Source organism: Nannospalax galili, unplaced genomic scaffold (genome assembly GCF_000622305.1).
Source record: "Nannospalax galili isolate Female #2095 unplaced genomic scaffold, S.galili_v1.0 scaffold675, whole genome shotgun sequence".
NCBI classification, from domain to species: Eukaryota; Metazoa; Chordata; class Mammalia; order Rodentia; family Spalacidae; genus Nannospalax; species Nannospalax galili.
In genome coordinates this window covers 756,178-774,005 of record NW_008337205.1, presented here as the reverse complement: position 1 = coordinate 774,005, position 17,828 = coordinate 756,178, and the positions used below count along the sequence as shown (strand labels likewise).

At 46.8% G+C, this 17,828-nt stretch overlaps 1 protein-coding gene across 11 annotated transcripts in view; it reads left to right on the top strand.

Annotated features, from left to right (window-relative positions):
- The window catches only part of Cux1 (cut like homeobox 1), a 379,665-nt gene that overhangs the window by 199,518 nt on the left and 162,319 nt on the right, over positions 1–17,828 (top strand). For all 11 annotated transcript variants that reach the window (XM_029563184.1, XM_008832298.2, XM_008832297.2 and 8 more), the window contains one exon: positions 6,424–6,502. In XM_029563184.1, coding sequence (XP_029419044.1) covers positions 6,424–6,502 — 79 coding nt within the window. The remainder of the gene's footprint in view (positions 1–6,423; positions 6,503–17,828) is intronic.

Genomic DNA, 17,828 nt, shown 5'->3' with positions numbered 1-17,828 from the left:
TTGCTTCAGGTTCTGGTCTCTTCTTAATCACAGCTGATTCTTCAGCCCCACATAACCAGAACCCACAGATTCTCAAATCGAAAATATCACAGGAACAGCCCTGATAGTCTCTACCTCCCTTTGAAGCTTCACAAGCCAGGCCTCCATCGTCTATAACTCTTTCAGCATAACTGTTCCAAGCTCCGCAGCAAGCAACAAACTGAGCACGCAATGGCTTTTCTAGCCCAAAGTTCCAAACTCTTCCACAGTCCTCCCAAAAACACCAAGGTCAAGTCTGTCACAGTAATATCCCACTCTCTGGTACCAATTTCTGTCCTAGTTTGTTCTTCATTGCTGTGACAAAATACTCTGACCAATACCAACTTGGGGAGGAAAGGGTTTATTCAATTTACATCTCCCAGGTCGCAGTTCATCAGGGAGCCCAAGATAGGAACTCAGGACAGGAACCTGGAAGCAGGAGCTGGAGCACAGGCCATGGAGGAATGCTGCTTACTGGCTTGCTCCCCTGGCCCCTGCTCAGCCTGTTTTCTTATGTAACGCAGGCCCACCTTCCCAGGGGTGGCACCACCAACAGTGGGCTGGGCCCTCCCACATCACTCAACAATCAAGATGCTCCATGGACATGGCCACAGGCCAGTCCAATGAAGGCAATTCCCCAATTGAGGATCCCTCAACCCAGGTGTGTCAAGTTGACATTAAAGCTATCTAGCACAGTTACCCTCGCATCTTCCCCAGGTTTCATATTTCTTTTGTTCAATTATTTATTCTTTTTTCAATGCTTAATACAAATGAAATTTTTTAAACTGTGTGTGCACGTGTGCATGAGCTATGTATGTGTGAATGTCCATGGGTGCCAGAGCAGAGCATTGCATGGATCCCCTGGAACTGGAATTACAGGCCGTTGTGAGGCACATGTGGGTGTTCAGAGCACCCAGTGCTCTTAACTACTGAGCCATCTTTCTAGCACCAGGAATTTTTCTTTTTTCTCTGTTTTTTGAGGTCTCCCTGTGGCCCCAACGAGGCTCAATATGTAGACCAGGCTAGCCTCGTCTCACAGAGATCTGTCTGTCTCTGCCTCCCAAGTGGTGGGATTAAAGTTATACTCCACCACATCCAGCTAGGAATTGTTTTTCTTAATGCCATTTTCAGATTACTTGTTAGTGCTAGAAAGGTATTGGTTTGGACCTGTGCATGGTGCTGGAACATCTGTAATCCAAGCCTCAGGAGGAAGATTGTGGGTTTTGAGGCTAGCCTACATAGTAAGACCTTGTCTCAAAATACCAAAAGGGAGAGAATTGATTTTTATATATTCTTATATCGTGAAACCTTGCTAAACATTGTGTGTTGTTTGTTTGTTTGTTTGAGCATCTCATGTATCCCAGGCAGGCCTCCAACTCACTGTGTAGCTCCAGACCTCTTGAGCTCATGCTGACTAGCTCTGAAAGATTTGAAACCAGACCCTAAACCATTTGCTCTGTTCTGCAAATGAAGCAGTTGCCCCTCTAGCATGGGTTTTTATTTATAGTAAGAATGTGGTGACTGAGGCTGGAGAGCTGGCTCAGAGGCTAAGAGCACTGGCTTTTAGAGAGGACCTGGGTTTTGTTCCCAACATCCACATGGTATCTCATAACCATCTGCAACTCCAGTTCCTAGGGAATCTGACGCCCTCTTCTGGCCTCTGTGAGCACTACACACATGTGGTGCACTTACATGCAGGCAAAACACTCATCATACACATAAAAATTTAAAACCAAATACTTGAAAAAGAATGTGGGGACTCCTTTGGGGTTCTCCTGGCAAAGAGGTCTTGATCTGTGGCCCTGGCTCTGGAGACTCTCATTGTGATTCCCCCATGCTGGTAGGAGTGGCTACAACTTAGAGGTGGCTGTGAGCCCAGCCCCAGGGATCAGGAAAACATTCCAAAGAGGCGCCTTCCAGGCTGAATGGAAATTGCTCCTGTACTGAGGGAACAGGGAGTGACTGGGTGTGGCTGGAGGGGGAGGTGTGACAGGAGGTGAGCCCAAACCGAGCAGGAAGCTGGTCTCTTAGAGTTAGGTAGTTTTCACAAGTGGCCGTGGCTTGTGTGGTCTCATGACCCTGCTCCAGTCTTGCCATCACAGTGCCACTTCTATCCTTGCCTCTTGTCCTTTCTTGCATTACAGGGTGGGGACAGTAAATGGAACAGCTACCTTGGCTCACTAGTGTATGCAGAGGAGCCTTCAGGTCTAACCTGGGATCCTGACTGTACATTCTGCCTTCGAACCTCACCCAAGGAGCCGCCACACCTCCAGGCACCAAGTCCCAGGCACATAGTGACAGATAAGACTAGGGTGAGGGTATTGTTTGGTCTCTTCCTTCCTCAGTGTCTGAGTAATAAAGGGTTCTAGACAGGAAGACCACTCCATTCACAGACACCAGCAGCAACCAAAGTCAGTGTCATTCCATTCTTCCTTGTGCTGGACACTGCATGCTTCCCAGTGTTGGATCCCTTGAGCATGTTAGATCACTTGCTTGCTCAGTCCTGGCACATGGAGCTTGCCATCTCCAGCAGCCGGTAGTCTTAACCAGGGAGCTGGCTCCAGAGCCCTGGGCACCTCCTCCCAAACCCCTTCAAACTGTCAACTAGAAGGAAACCCAGACTAGACTGCAACCATAGGAAGTGGGGCTTGAACACAGAGATTCTACCATGCATGCAAATACCTGCAAAGGCTATTCTAAGTGAAAGCCTAGAAACAGGAAGTGGCAGCCTGTAGCAAGGTCTTCCTGAATGTGAATAGTGAGAAGGAATTTCTGCAGGAAGGATGAGTTGGGGAGGAGACAGGCCAGAGGGCAAGCTCCAAGGCTGGTGCTTGGCCCAGGCAGTAGCCTCAGGAAGGCAGCAAAAGAGGGGAACAGTAGAGAGACTGTCACAATTCTCAGAATGCATAAATTCTTCCAGACCTTTTGGGAAGTCTTAGAAAGGAACAGGTAGCCTCAGCTAGAAATCTAACCGCACTAGAAATGAATAGTCAGCCTCTCCTAAGACTTTATGGGCTGGGGCTCAGTTGGTAGAATACTTGTTTGGCATGTACAAAGCCCTGGGTTACATCTTCATCACTGCATAAACCAGACATGGTGACACATGTCTGTAACCCCAGCACTCAGGAAGTGAAGACAGGAGGATCTAGAGTTGAAGATCATCTTCACTCCATAGTGAATTCAAGGCCAACCTGGGCTACATGGAAGGAAAAAAGGGATGGAGGACCAAAGGAACGAATGCCATATCCAATTACTTCATGAATGACTTCAACCCCATCACCTGCCTTTGTCCTTGGGTTTGAACTAATTGTGTTTGAACTTATTTGTGGCAGGGGAGGGCTCAGAACCACAGACTCTGATCATTTCTTAGCACTGCCAGAGTGGCTTAAACACCAGAAATGGTTGCTTCTAGTCCTTGAGACTTGAGGGCCAATGTGGGAGCAGGGCTAGTTCTTTCTGGGGAACAAGGGGAGCCCATCCCAGGCTGTCTTGCAGCCTTGGGCGGTAGCGGACATTCCTTGGTGTGTGTGTGGGTCACCCCAGCCCTGGCTCCTTTTTGTGGTAGTTTCCCTGCCCATGTCCATGTCTAATTTCCCATTTTATTCCGTGTGTATGTGGGTGGCTGGATGCACAGATGTGTGGACCAGAGTACAGCACTGACAGGTGTTGCTTGGGTTCCATTCACCTACTTTCTTTCTTTTTTTTTTTGAATCCGCCTACTTTTAAAAAAAAATATTTTTTATATGAGTGTATTGCCTGCATGTGTATAAGTACACCTGTGTCATGCAATACCTGCAAAGAGGGCATTAGATCCCCTGGAACTGGAGTTATAGATGGTTGTTAGCTGCCATGTGGGTGCTGGTCCTCTGCAAGAGCAGCCAGTGCTCCTAACCACCGAGCCATCTCTCCAACCCAGCCCCTCACCTTTTTTTAAAAGAGTATCGCTGAACTGGACCTCACCAAGCAGGCTAGGCTGGCTGGCTGGCCAGCAGGTCTCAGGGATCCTCCAGGCTCAGCCTCCCCTGCACTGAAATTACAAGCCTGTGCCACCTCACCCAGATTTTCTCATGGGGTTTGGAATTTGAACCCAGTTCCTGTGCTTGCAGGTTTGACATCTGAGCCATCTCCCCAGCACACAGATTTCCCCTTTTTATTTTTTCGGTCAGTTTGAGACCGGGTCTCCCTATAGCCCCAGCTGGACTAGAACTTACTACGTAGACCAGACTGGCCTTGAACTCACAGAGAGCCTCCTGCCTCTGCCTCCTAAGTACTGGGATTAAAGGTATGCGCCACCACACCTGGCTAGATTTCCTCTTTTTATTATTATTATTCCTCTGAATTTGGGCCCACAGTACTGACTTCTTCTTCAGTTCACCTGCAGAGGCCTGACTTCTAAAAAAAGCCACATGCATGGCTGTTGGGGGTTAGGACTCTAATGTCTTTCAGGAGACATTAGATGTGTGGACAATTTAGGCACCTTTGTCCCTTGCAGGGGAGGCCACTTCTGTAATCCTTAGTGAGAGCACCCACAAAGTACAGAGTCCTCCCTGGACCTGTGGTGAGTTCTGGAATTTGTGGGTGCCTCAGCACAAAAGCTGCCGGGTGCATTGGGGGTTGCTAGAGGCAATCCAGACATAATGGTGTACACCTGTAATCCCAGCATTTAGGAGGTGGAAACAGGAGGGTCAGGAGTTCAAAGTAAGCCACTGCTACATGGCAGGTTCAAGATCAGCCTGGGCTATATGAGATCCTGGAGAGAGGGAGAGAGAAGGATGGGGGAAGTATCTGCCTTGTGGATTGTTCTGGAATCCTATACACATATACCCCTAAATCAACAATCATATTTTATGGAGGGAAAATAGGGTCTGGATTTTAAACAAGTGACTTCAAATGTTGACTTGGAAGCATAGCTTGTTAGAAGTGGGTGGTGTTTGCAGTGCTCCTGCCTGTCCTGTGTTAGATCTCCTGAGACCCCAGGAGCCTGTCAGCGGCTCACCCTCCTTCCCCAGGTTTCTTTCTGCCTTTAACAGACTTGTTGCCTAGCCCAAGTGAGAGGCCCTATAATTAAGCCCCATCCTTTGCCTCTCTAATAACATGGGAAACTGAGAGCGTGATTCTAAGAGAAGCCAGGAGGAAACTATAATTTCAGGTCCTCCTCTTGAGCTAGTATGAACTTGGTGCATGTGAAGTTTTGCTGGCTTGGGTGTGAAAGCAATCTGTTGTCTTAGTGGTTATGTGGCAGGAGATAAATAGTGTAACGGGGTGATCTGACAATGGTTGTGAATCCAGTGTGCTTAGGGTTTGCTGCCTCCCCTTTCTGTAACGTGTGGACACTGGCACTAGGGGATGTGAGCTCAGCCAGGTCAGTCCATAAGACAGACCACTATCACAGAGCCTCACCTGCCCATTGCCTGCTGGAAATCCCACAGTGTCCTTGGCTTAGCTTGTTCTGATCCTCATGCTGACTCAGCATACTCCAATTTTTCCTGGTTTACTCACAGACACTGTCCTTCACACTGTCCTCTAGAACAAGAACAGCAAGGTCTAAGTAGTCTTCCCCTCCCAGCCTCCTCTTGGGAACCTTCCACTGTGCCACATACTGGGCAGAGCACATTATCCTCCTCCATGTATGTGTGGCCTCTCATGACCTGACCCCACCTGCCTGTTGTCACTGCCAAATCTCATATGTATATCTGTGCTCTCTCCTAAGACTTGCCGATCCTACTCCACATATCCATGACTTGTGTAGACTGAAGCAGGAAGATTATAAGTTCTAGGCCAACCTGGGCTGTACAGTAAGATTCTTGTGAGTGTGTGTGTGTGTGTGTGTGTGTGTGTGTTTGTATCAGGAGACTGAGGCTGGAATATTGTGAGCTCTAAGCCAGCCTGGGCAATATACTAAGACCGATGTGTGTGTGTGTGTGTTTCTGTGTATATGTATGTGTTTCAGTGTGCATGTATTGGCTAAGGCAGGAATATTGTGAGTAGGCCAGCCTGGGCTATATTGTAAGACTTATCTGTGTGTGTTATGTGTCTGTGTGTATCAGGAGGCTGAGGCTGGAATATTGTGAGTTCTAGGCCAAGCCTGGGCCATATAGTAAGACTCCCATGTATGTGTGTATCTGTGTCTGTGTCAGTGTCTGTGTGTATCAGGAGGCTGAGACAGGAAGATTATGAGTTCTAGGTCAGCCTTAGCTATATAGTAAGACCCTGTTGTGTGCATGCATGTGTGTGTGTGTGCACATGCACATGTGTGTGTACATACATGAGAGTCAGGAGCCTGAGGCAGGAAGTCTGTGGATTCTAGTCCAACCTGGGCTATATAGTAAGACCTTCTCCAAAGAAACACCCATGATCTCTTAACAGATTCTGAATTTTCTCTCTACTTTGTCTCTTCCCTTGCAGATTGATGCACTGAGTAAGAGAAGCAAAGAAGCCGAGGCCGCCTTCTTGAATGTGTACAAGAGGTTAATTGATGTTCCAGGTAAGCCCAGCCACAGCTGGCCTCCAGAAGACCAATTGTGTCTACTTAAGTTGTGGGTGTTACTCTTCCCAGCAGCCTAAGGAGAGTGGACCACCCAGGCAGCTTCCTCAGAAAACCAGAGTCCTGAGAACTTGAATTCTCTAGAACCTTGGCTTTGGATAAGCAGGAAAATGTAATGTATGTGTTCAGGTAATCCCAGATCACTAGTTGATGCCTTTGTGGATTTAGAAACCCGCATCTCTGCGGCTATGCTGCATGTAGGGGGCAAGATGCAGAATGGGGGCACACATGATCTGCAGAGGCCTCCTGACCATAAAGACTACCTGCAGAACCTCAGGAATGGCACTTACAGCCACCTAGTGTCCTTTACACACCCCCAGGGTCATCTAGGAACAGTGACCCCCAGACAGGTCTTTCACTGAAGTGTTAAAACTGACAGTCCCCTTTACTGTCACTGTCAATGTGGGTGGCATCTTTGAAAGAACTTCAGTTCAGATTTCAGTAATCTCTGTTAGGAGGCCCCAGTCCTTATTGTAGGATGATGGGGTGGATTTCTTAGTGCCTTGGGCACTGCCTGTTTCTTAGTCCTCAACTTTCACATAATTTAGAATCTACTAGGAGAGGCAGACATGGTCACACAGGTTCTAGAAAGTCCTGGAAAGTTACATAGATACCTTCATCTATGGACCACCTTTCCCACCCTCAGTGCATCTTTTCCCTGTTTAGTGACCATGCACACATCACCAATGTTAGACCTGCCTTGACAAAGCAAAGCAGAAACCGGTGTCCTTTGAATCTGTAGGCACATTCCTCCCAGGAAGGGACTGGTCTATAGAGCTGCATTCACTGACAGCACCCCAGAAACCACTCTAGGCTTTGCTGTTCCGTCTTGGAGCTGCACCAAACAAAAGGCAGGAAAACCACCCTGAACAGGGAATGAGGGCATCCAGAGTCTCCTGTGTGGACTAGTGATATCTTAATCAGATTGCTTTTCCTCTTTGGATTTCTGCTTTCTCATCTGTAAAATGGGATGGGGTGGAAGAATGGCCCAGGAATGGAGAACATACCTGTGTTCCATCTTTTTATTCCCTTAGTTGCTTATCAAGCTCTAAGCTCTAAATTCTGGCCTTAGGATTTTCTGTAAGAGTTTGTGTGTGACTACGGGTTTTGCAAATGCTCTGTCCATGTCCCACAAGGAGGGTTCTGTTCTATAAATGACTCATTCGGTGCTTAGCATGTACTGTTCCTCTGGTACCAGCAATTTGGTAGGCACCTCTTACATTTTCTCTATTCTTTCTTATTCTTCTTTTTTTTTTTTCTCCTTTCAGTAATAGGGTTGAACAGCCCAGTACCTTGTTCATGCTATCCACTTGCATTCTCTCAAATGTAAGGCATCTGAGAATATTCTCTCTGAACTGTGTGATGTCTACACTGACTCCAGGGATGCAGAATTCATAGAAAAAGTAGAGCCCAGGCTTGGCTAGGTAGGCCTTTCTATGTGCATTAACTGTTGTCCTTATTCCTCCTACTCAGAAGGGTTCTGCTGCATTGCACCCCAGTAGCTCCTGCCATCACAGCAGCTTCCCACAAGGGAGTGTGTTCCAGCTGAGAACTGGCGCCTGTCACATGGGTGACTTACTTGAAAGGGGGCAACTTTATTTCATGTTCCCCAAAGACTCAGGAATCTCTCGACTGCTATTTTCTAACCAAAAGCCATGTTCTGTTTGCAGAGTCAAGTCTGTCCCAGGGTTTTTCCTAAGTGAAGTTTCCCAGCTGAGTAATCACTAAACAGGTTATTGGACCCTTTATCTGCAATTATTTTCTACCTTAGTTTCCCATAGAATATAAAGAGATGGTTTTTCTTATTAAAAATCTCTTTTTCAATGAGCAGGCCTTATTCAGGTGCATATGCAAATTCTAAAGAATTTTTATCATAATGCAGATATATATATATATTTATGTTCTGCTTTTTTCTGATAAATATACCACATACATTTTTATTGAAAATTTGCACAATTATATTGATATTTGGGGAATTGGGTTTATTTGTTTCATTTATTCATGTATATGATTGTCGGTACATGCATGCCACAACATGTGTGGAGCTCAGAGGACAACTTGCCATGTGGGTCCCAGGGATCAAACTCAAGTTGTGCAAGTGCCTTTACCCATTGAGCCGTCTTCACTGGCCTGTGTTTGATTTTTGAAATAGAGTTTTACTATGTATCCCAGGCAGGCTGGTCTGAAATTCACCATGTAGTCCAAGCTAGCCCTGAACTCACTACAGTCCTTCCCAACAGCTAGGATTACAGGTATGTGCCACCTCACCCAGGTTGAGTTCAAACTGAACATGAACTACATAAGATTTAATATTTGGCAGCTGGGAATGTGGCTCAGTTGGTAGAGTTCCTGTCTCACATGTATGAAGCTTTAGGCTTCATCTGCAGTGCCACATAAAATCAGACACAGTGTGATCCTAGCACTCAGGAGGCAGTGACAGGAAGATCAAGAGTTTATGATCATTCAAGTTTGAGGCCAGCCTCTACTACATGAGACCCTATCTCAAAATAGGAAAAAGAAGAGGAGGAGAAAGATTTGATGCTTTCTATGTCAAAGTCAGCCAGAACACAACTATAATCCAAGGATATCACTTGTACCCTCCATGTGCTAGGCATGCTATAGACCAATAGATCCAATAGTTACCTAGGAAGTAAGGATGGTGCTGGGGTGCTCCACCTGGTGAGGCTGGTGGTTGCTCAGATGAAGTGATCCATGGCTGAGACTTCCAGGAAGGGCCTGGTCAACAACCCCTCATTACTGACAGCCACCTGGGGCCCTGGAGCCTTCACTGTCTGTGGGTTTCGGGCTACAGTCCAATAGAGTCCAGAAGGAATGGTGGACATACTGTATTCTACTTGCAAGAGACAGGAACTCCTGTTGTCCAAGGAAGCCAACAGGTATTTCAGCTATGTGCCCTGTGGCTCAGTGTCAAGAGCCCAGGCTGGGCAGAGCTGCCAGCCCCGGGAAGAACTAGAGCCTGAGTGAGTGGGAGCAGCCGCCACATTGTCCTGGCTCTGTCCCTCTCTGTGCTTGCTCTTGTGTCAGGGGTTGAACTCTCTGCTTGCTCTCGTTTCTTGTCTTTGGGCCCACTGGAAGGGGAGCTCCTTGTGACTGAGATTTTGTTCTTTTCCTCTGTGCCCAGCACGTGGCTCACAGAAGGCAAGACGTGGTACATGACCAAGTCAGGCAGATGACAAAAAAAGTCTCTCTAGGGTACTTTGAGTACCTTCTAGGGTACTCAAAGAGTTCTCAGCAGCAGTCAGCCCAGTGCAGTTTCATCTCTGTTCAGTTCTTAAGTCTTGGCCTGCATGGCCAGCTGTCTCCTGGACTGTCCACTGGGATAGCTAATGGCGCCTGCTCCCGTACAAGGGACCCCATTTTCTTCCTGTATCTTTGCTCCTTGTGCACCCTGGCTGCTCACCTGCAGGGTGTGTTTCTAGCCCAACTTGTCCCACACTCCACTGTTCAGGCTGATGCGTGGGGCTTCCTGCCCTGCCACCCTTCCGAATACTGTAGGCGTGCCCACACACACAGCTCAGCTCACCTCTCCTTCGGCCTGCAGATTCATTTATATAGGGGCACTGCATCCTGAAATGTCCTGCCCTGTTCTGATGCATCTTGCTCTGACCTCCCAGATCTGGGTCTTACTATGTAACACAAGTAGACTTGGAATTCACAATCTTCCTTCCTCAAACTTCTAAATACTAAGACTACAAGCATGTACTGCACACCCAGCCTCACAGTTTTTTGTTTGTTTGTTTAAATCCCTGATAGGGTCTCTTGTAGCCCAAGCTAGCTTCAAATTGATGTGTAGTTGAGGATAAACTTAAACTTCTGATCCTCCTGCCTCTACGTCCCGAGTGCTAAAATTACAGGCATGCTAGGGCATGCCTGGTTTATGCAATGCTGGGGATGAACCCAGAGCCTCATGCATGCTAGGCAAGTATTCTACCAACTGACCTCCAGCCTCAACCCTCTTACCACTATTATAACTGCAGTTGCACACTACATAACGTCACTTTAGCCAACAGGGCACCTCATATACAACAATAATGGTGCTGTAAGATACTGTCACCTAGTGATTTCCCAGCTGCTTTAAGGTCTCTCCATGGTGTGACAGAATCTAATTTCACAAATCTCAGAATGTGTCCCCATGGATACATGATTGTACTTGGTAACTCTGGGTCCTTTCTGGAAGTGACACTGAAACAGCATGGCATTGTCCCCTAACTATTTCCACCCCTGTGCCTGCCATGTAGTAAAGAGTCCCTAAATATTTACCCAATGAATGTACAAAGGGCATATCGAATCATTCTTTCAAAATGCTCTCTAAAGCCAGGGATGGGTTCAGGCCTGTAATGCCAGCCCTTGGGAGATGGAGGAGATGGGAGGATCAGGGGTTCATGGCCAGCCTCAGCTCCATAGTGAGCTCCAATCCAGGGCAGCCTGGATTACATGAAACCGTGTCTCAGAAAACTAAAGTAAACTAAAATCAATGTGCTCAATGAACTTTTCTGGTCTGGGGCTTTCATTAATCAAATTGTTCCTTGCTCCTATGATTGATACTTCCCTGGGGAGTGACCCCCACACCTACCCCCTCAGCATGATGAGTGTCACAGCATCAGTTGCACCAGGACAGAATGTCTCTCCATTGCCTTGGAACAGTTTATTAGCTCTCCGAATTTTCCTTTAGTGTTGATGTCAGTCTATAAAGATTTACATGGCTACAGAGACACACTCCTTCTGTTCAGGGTCCAGCCAGCACACGTGCTTGGGGAGTCTGGACCCTTCTGTCCAGTGGCCAGAACTTGATGACCGGCACCTGTATTTGGTTGAGCAGCTGTCCTGCCTATATCACAGCTGGCCTCTCCCTGAGACCAACCCATTTGTTGTCCCTTGTGTCCCCCATTACCACCCCTCTCTGGCCACTTTTCTTGTCAAGAAGAAAAGACTATGCCAATCTTGATTTCCCTTTCTTCCTCATCCCTCACCTTCAAACCCCCAACAACAAAGCCAGGATGGTGGTGCATACCTGTAATCCCAGCACTTGGGAGGCAGAGGCAGGAGGATCAATTACATAAAGAGTTCAACACCACTCAGCCCTATAAGAAACCCTGTCTCTTTAGGGGATAGGAGATGGCCAGCAGTTAAGAATGCATGCTGCTCTTGCAGAGGACCTGAGTTCAGTTCTCAGTATATGCATGGCAACTTATAATTACATGCAACTCCAGCTCCAGAGGATCTTGTGCCTCTGGCCCCACGTGAACCTGCACTCATGTGCACATACTCCAATTACATATACACATAATTTAAAATAAATATAAATCTTTAAGGTGTGGGCAGGAGAGATAATTCAATGTTTGCAGCTCTTGCAGAGGACCAGAGTTCAATTTTCAACACCCACATGGGTGGCTCACAACCACCCTTAACTCCTGCTTAGGAAGAGATCCAACGCCCTCTTCTGGCCTCTGCAGGTACCAACACTCGCATGTACAAACCTACACATATACATAAATTAAAAATGAATATGAATGGAATCTGTGTCAAACAAACAAAATCCCAGCATGTTAAAGACACTGATTAGACCTTTAGTGCAAAATAGCCTTGAACCATTTTTGGTTATTATCCCACAGTTACAGTAATTCAGCCTCCATAATTCTTTGGTGGGGGAGGGATGGTATTTTGAGATTGCTCAGACTTACTTAGGACTCATGACATTCCAACCTCAGCTTCTCCAGCACTAGGATTGCAGGCTTCAGGCCCCACTCCTGGCTCTGGCTTCCAAAGAAAACGAAGACCAGTCAGAATTTTCAGAGTGCATGTTCCGTTCCAAATAATATTCTCATCTGCCATTGCTGTGCCAGTCCAGCATGGCTTTGGCCTTCAGTGGCCATGGGAGAACTTGGGGTATCAGTTTCCCATTTAGATCCAAAGGAAGCTAGCCTTTTACAATGTGAATTTAGATGCTTCATCTGTCCATTTTGTCACAGGCATATTCTATACACCGCAATCCATGTATATGGATTGCTCACATTTCCACCTCCTTAATTATTTTATTTTTATTATTATTTGTGTGAGTATATACATTTATGTGTGCATGAATATTGAGGCCAGAGGTGGCATTGGGTGGCCTCAATCTCTCTCTATCTTATTTTTTGGGACAGGGTCTCTCACTGAAACTAAGACCTCACAATTGCAGAGCCTGGCCCACCTGTCTTCACCTCCCAACTCTGTAATTACAGGTGTGTTCTGCCATGCCTGGCTTTGCTGGTAATCCAAAGTCAGGTCCTCAGCTTTTTGCAGCAAGCTCCACTCCAAACTATATCCATACCCCAATTCATTCATTCATTCCCTCATTCTTTTTATCTTTGTTACATTTATGTGTATGTGACCAATGAAGGTCAGGGGACCTGTGGAACTCATGGGATTCAGTTCCCTCCTTCCACCATGAGGGTCCCAGGGATCGAGCTCAGATTGCCAGGCTTGTCAGCAAGTGCCCCACTGAGCCATCTTGTTGGTACCCTTTCTCTTTTTTCTTCAAAGATTTAAAATTTTTTATGTGTAAGAGTATTTACCTGTATACATGAATGTGCATTGTGGGTGTACCTTGTGCTCACAGATGTCAGATTCCTTGGAACAGGAGTTACAAGTGGTTATGAGCTGCCTTATGGGTACTGAAAACCAAATTCAGGTCCTCTGCAAGAACAGAAAGTGCTCTTTACCACTGAGCTGTCTCTCTAGCCTTCATTTCTTTTTTTTAAAACAGGGTTTTATGTAACCCAGGATGGCCTAGAATTTGCTATGCAACCAATGCTGGACTTGCACTCCCCTAACCCTCCTTTCTTAGCCTCCCAAGTGCTAGGGTTCTGAGTGTACTTTACCACTACTGGCTAATTTGAATTTGTGTGTGTGTGTGTGTGTGTGTATGTATGTATGTTTTATGTGCGTATGTATGCAGTGCCCACAGAAACCAATAGAGGACATCAGAATTCCTGGAGCTAGAGTTACAGGTTGTGACCTGTCTGGCATGGGTGCTGGGAAAAAAACCTGGGGTCGCAAGTGCTCTTAACTGCTGAACCACCTCTTCAGCCCTGTCTATTAATATTCTAATGATTCATTACATGAGGACAGGTATTGTAGCTGCCTGTCAACATCATGACCTGGTAGGACATTCCCCCCCCCCAGGCTTCTGTCTTCTGTGGGCGAGGACAGAGTAGTTCAGGGATGGTCTCTTGATGCCAGTGATTCCCCAGTATGCAAGGCACAGTCCCAGGTGTGATGTTCAAGATACTATATTGAGACTGGAATGATGGCCCAGTGGTTAAGAGCACTGGCTGATCTTGCAAAGGACCTGGGTTCCAGTCCCATCACCAACACCATGGCAAAGAACCATCTGTAACTACATTTCCAGGGGATCCAGTGCCCTCATCTGCCTCTGTGGGCATTACACACACAAGTGCAGGCAAAACACTCATACACATAACATAAAAATAGATAGATAAAAAGATATCATATTGACAAACTCTGCCAACATCTCCCAGCAGTCCATCACATAGAAGCCCTAAACTGTGCACCCTAAAAGACTCAAGTGCAGACCACACTTAGCTCTTTCCTCTCTCCAGTGCACGCCCCCCACTTTGAACAGCAGAGAAAAATAACTCCTCAGTTATAGTTCATCTAAAACAGCCTCTATCCCTGTCATGACACAAGAAATAAAATATCTCTCCTCTTAGAGGGTGACCCTTTGCGACAGCTAGAATATTCTGGAATGACCTCCTTTTGAAGGCCCTGCATTGCTGGGATTTTCCAGGGTTCTGGGGAGAATCATGATGGCATGCATAATCCTCCATCAACTCGCATGGGTGACTTGCTCCTATAGCTTCAGATTTTCAGAGGTTTTTTTTTTTTTTTTTTTTTCCCCCTTTCTTTCTGATAATGTATTTATTTGCATGGTTGGGAGGGGCCAGCAAAAATCATTAGACTAAGCACTTGCAATCTAAGTTTCTCAGTGGCCCTCACTAGTGCATCACAGACAAGAGCTCTGCCCCTGCCTTCCTGTAAGATCTTCATAAATCTGTCTGAAATAGGATTGGGTATCTCCATTCCAGAAATTTCTTGGTACAGTTGTTTTTGGTAGTAGTGGCAGTAGTGTGTTATTGTTGTTGTATATGTGTTGAGATAAAGTCTCAAAGAACGAGGCTTCCTCACACTCAACTATGTAGCCCAGGCTGTCCCAAAATTCTCAGTGCTCCTGCCTCAGCCTCTGAAGTCCTGGGTTTACAGACTATACCTCCACACTAGGTTAACAGCTGAGAGTCCTTACACTCATATACTGGGAACATGATTTAGACAGTAAAGTACTAGATACTCAAGCATGAGGACCCAAGCACCCATACAAAAAGCCAGGTGTGGTGGTGTCCCTGTGTAAACCCAGCACTGGGGCAATGGGGAGCAGGAGCGTAGACAGGCGGATCCCAGGGACTTGCTGACAGCCAATTTGGTTGTATCAGCTAGTCCTAGGTTCAGTGACAGACCCTATCTCAAGAAATACAGTAGATAGCTGCTGAAGTAGACATTTGATATCAAAACACCAAATTTCTGAAGAAATGGCCTGTCCATTGCTGCTGCTACAGAACTTGACCTTGGCTGCAAAGCTCCTTGGGAAAATCTCTGAGCATCCTTTCTCGGTCCTGGCTCAGTGGCAGTGTAGTTCCTACAAACACAGATTCTATACCATAATTCCTGATCCTTCTACCTTCACCTCATGAGTGTTGATATTACAGGTATGTTCTGCCAGGCTGGTTTATGTGGTGCTGGGGATGGAACCCAGAGCTCTGTGCATGGTAGACCTGAGATCTGCTTTTTCGATTGGCTGGTTGGTTAGTTGGTTGGTTGGTTGGTTGGTTGGCTGGCTGGTTTTGAGATAGGGTCTTACTGTGTAGCCTTCCTGGCCTGGATCTTTTGATCTAACAGAGATCCACTGGCCTACCTTCTGGGTGCTGGCATTAAAAGGCATGTGCTACTACACTCAGCTTCCGAGATCTGCTTTTTAATGTTCTTCCACAAGAGAAAAATAGCCATCTGGATCCCTGTTCCCATTACCATCTGATGAAGACACATTCCAAATTAAAATTAGAAAACCCTTCCTTCCCTTCATTCCTCCATTCTTCCTTCTTCCCCATCGGCTTCTCACTCAGGTTCCCCTAGAATGACTCTGGGAAAAGGTGACAGGATCTGATGAGTCAGTTAGCACTGCCTCTTAGTTTTCAGGACACAATTGTCTCTGGCCTTCTAGACTATAAAATGTAGCCATCCTAGCCTGATTCCAGAGGGTTAGTCCAGCTCAGGTATACTAGGTCTCCTGATGTTGGCAAACTAGGCCAGTGCCCCTGGTCCTTGTAGAGTGCTCCTTCTGTGACTTCAGTGGCCTGAGGCTTACAGGGTCCCCTTCACAGGTGTCCTTCCTGCCTTTCTGAGATATTTTCATTCATATTACCAAGAACAGTCCCAGACACATAAGGAAACTAGAGCCTTCTGAAGAGCCATGCATCTTGGGTTGTAGACAGGCACTCAGCTGCCTCCTGCCTTGCCTGTGACTCCTTAGGTTGGAGCTTGCCCTGGTGTTGCTTCAGGGACAAGGGGACAATTATACTTTTCCCTCACACTGGGAGGAATTACAAACAGACAAGAGACAGTTTCTCCATCCTCCTTTACCAGGTCACCAAACAAATTTGGCATATCTTTTACCTCAGTGTCTTGTACACACTGTTTGTTTTTTATTTGAGACAGTCTCATGTAGTCCAGGCTGTCCTTTAAGTGACTATGTAGCCAAGTATAGACTTGAGCGTCTAGTCTTCCTGCTTCTACCTCCTGAGTGCTGGGATTACCAGCGTGTACCACCAGGTTCATGTGGTACTGGGGACACAGGACTTTGTACACACTAGGCAAGCATTCTACAAACTGAGCTACATCCCCAGCCCCCAGCCATAAACACTTTCAAGAAGTGAAAGTGACAAGATGGGCAGCTGTGTCCCTGCCACCAGCTTCTGCATGGTGTTCTCATTTTTCGGGCCTTCCTTCTTGGCCCCTCCCTATTACAGGCCCTTGATTGTGCTGGCATGTTAAGAACACCCCTCACTGACTCAGGAAATCCTTCTTGGTGTACTTGCATGTGGGGGTACACGACCTTGCCCCACCCCCCTTGACTGGGGTGGTCCTGGCACACTGGGTATCTAGACAGCTTTTCATCGTTTGCTCATCAACATGCTAATTGCCATATAACTAATTATGCCCTGAATTCCAGTTGATTTTCTTAATGAGACAGCTGGGTTAATTATATAATCGTATGATTACATTAGCCCAGACTGCCCTGGTGAAAAGTAGAGTCTGCCTTGCTGTGACGTCATTGCCTGGATGGTACTCACAAGGGACACATTCATCCTGGGGCTGGTGGCAGGGTACAGCCCTGCTGCCTGCAGAGCTCTCTGTACAAATGGGACTGGGCTTGATTAAGATGGGGCTTCTGAGCCCTCACAGGATGAGGTGGAACTGGTTGCCACAAATCCGCCTGCCACCATCTCTAAGTCTTCTCTGGCATGACATGGCCCCAGCTAGATCTGAAGCTGGCTTCTCAGCTTGGTAGCTCACACAAAGCCCAGAAGTGTGCCCTCGCTGATTCTGGGACCTCCTGTCCACACTGCTGTGCTGTATCAGGACATGCCAGCTTCATGAGCAGAGACTCGAAAGCAAAACATTTATATTAAAGTCCTAGAGGACCAGGGTGAGTAGACTGATGGGAGTGAGTGGTCCTGGGCTGGCCCCAACACTCTCTTCACAGTGCTGCAGCCGCTGTGCACTGGACTTCCCTGGGAGACAGCCACCGCTATTGAGTTGAATTAGCACTCTAACTGGTCACTCTGGGCCTTGGCTGCTTCTCTGCCAGGATTCCCTCCTCAGTATTCTTGCCAGTGTATACTTAACACACTCATACATACACAAACTCAACATACATAGAAACACATGTATACACACAACACACATACAACAGAAGTACATACAAGTACAACATACATGCATACACACACAAACACACACATAATACACATGCACATGTGTACCGCCCTCCAGGACACTGAATAACATCAGCACACACAGATGCCTAGAATTCTTTTCTTTCCTCATACCCAGGCTAATGAACACCTCTAGAAGGTGGCCCAAATTTGAGCTCTTCCACAACAACTCTCACTGCTTCCCTCATCCACATTCC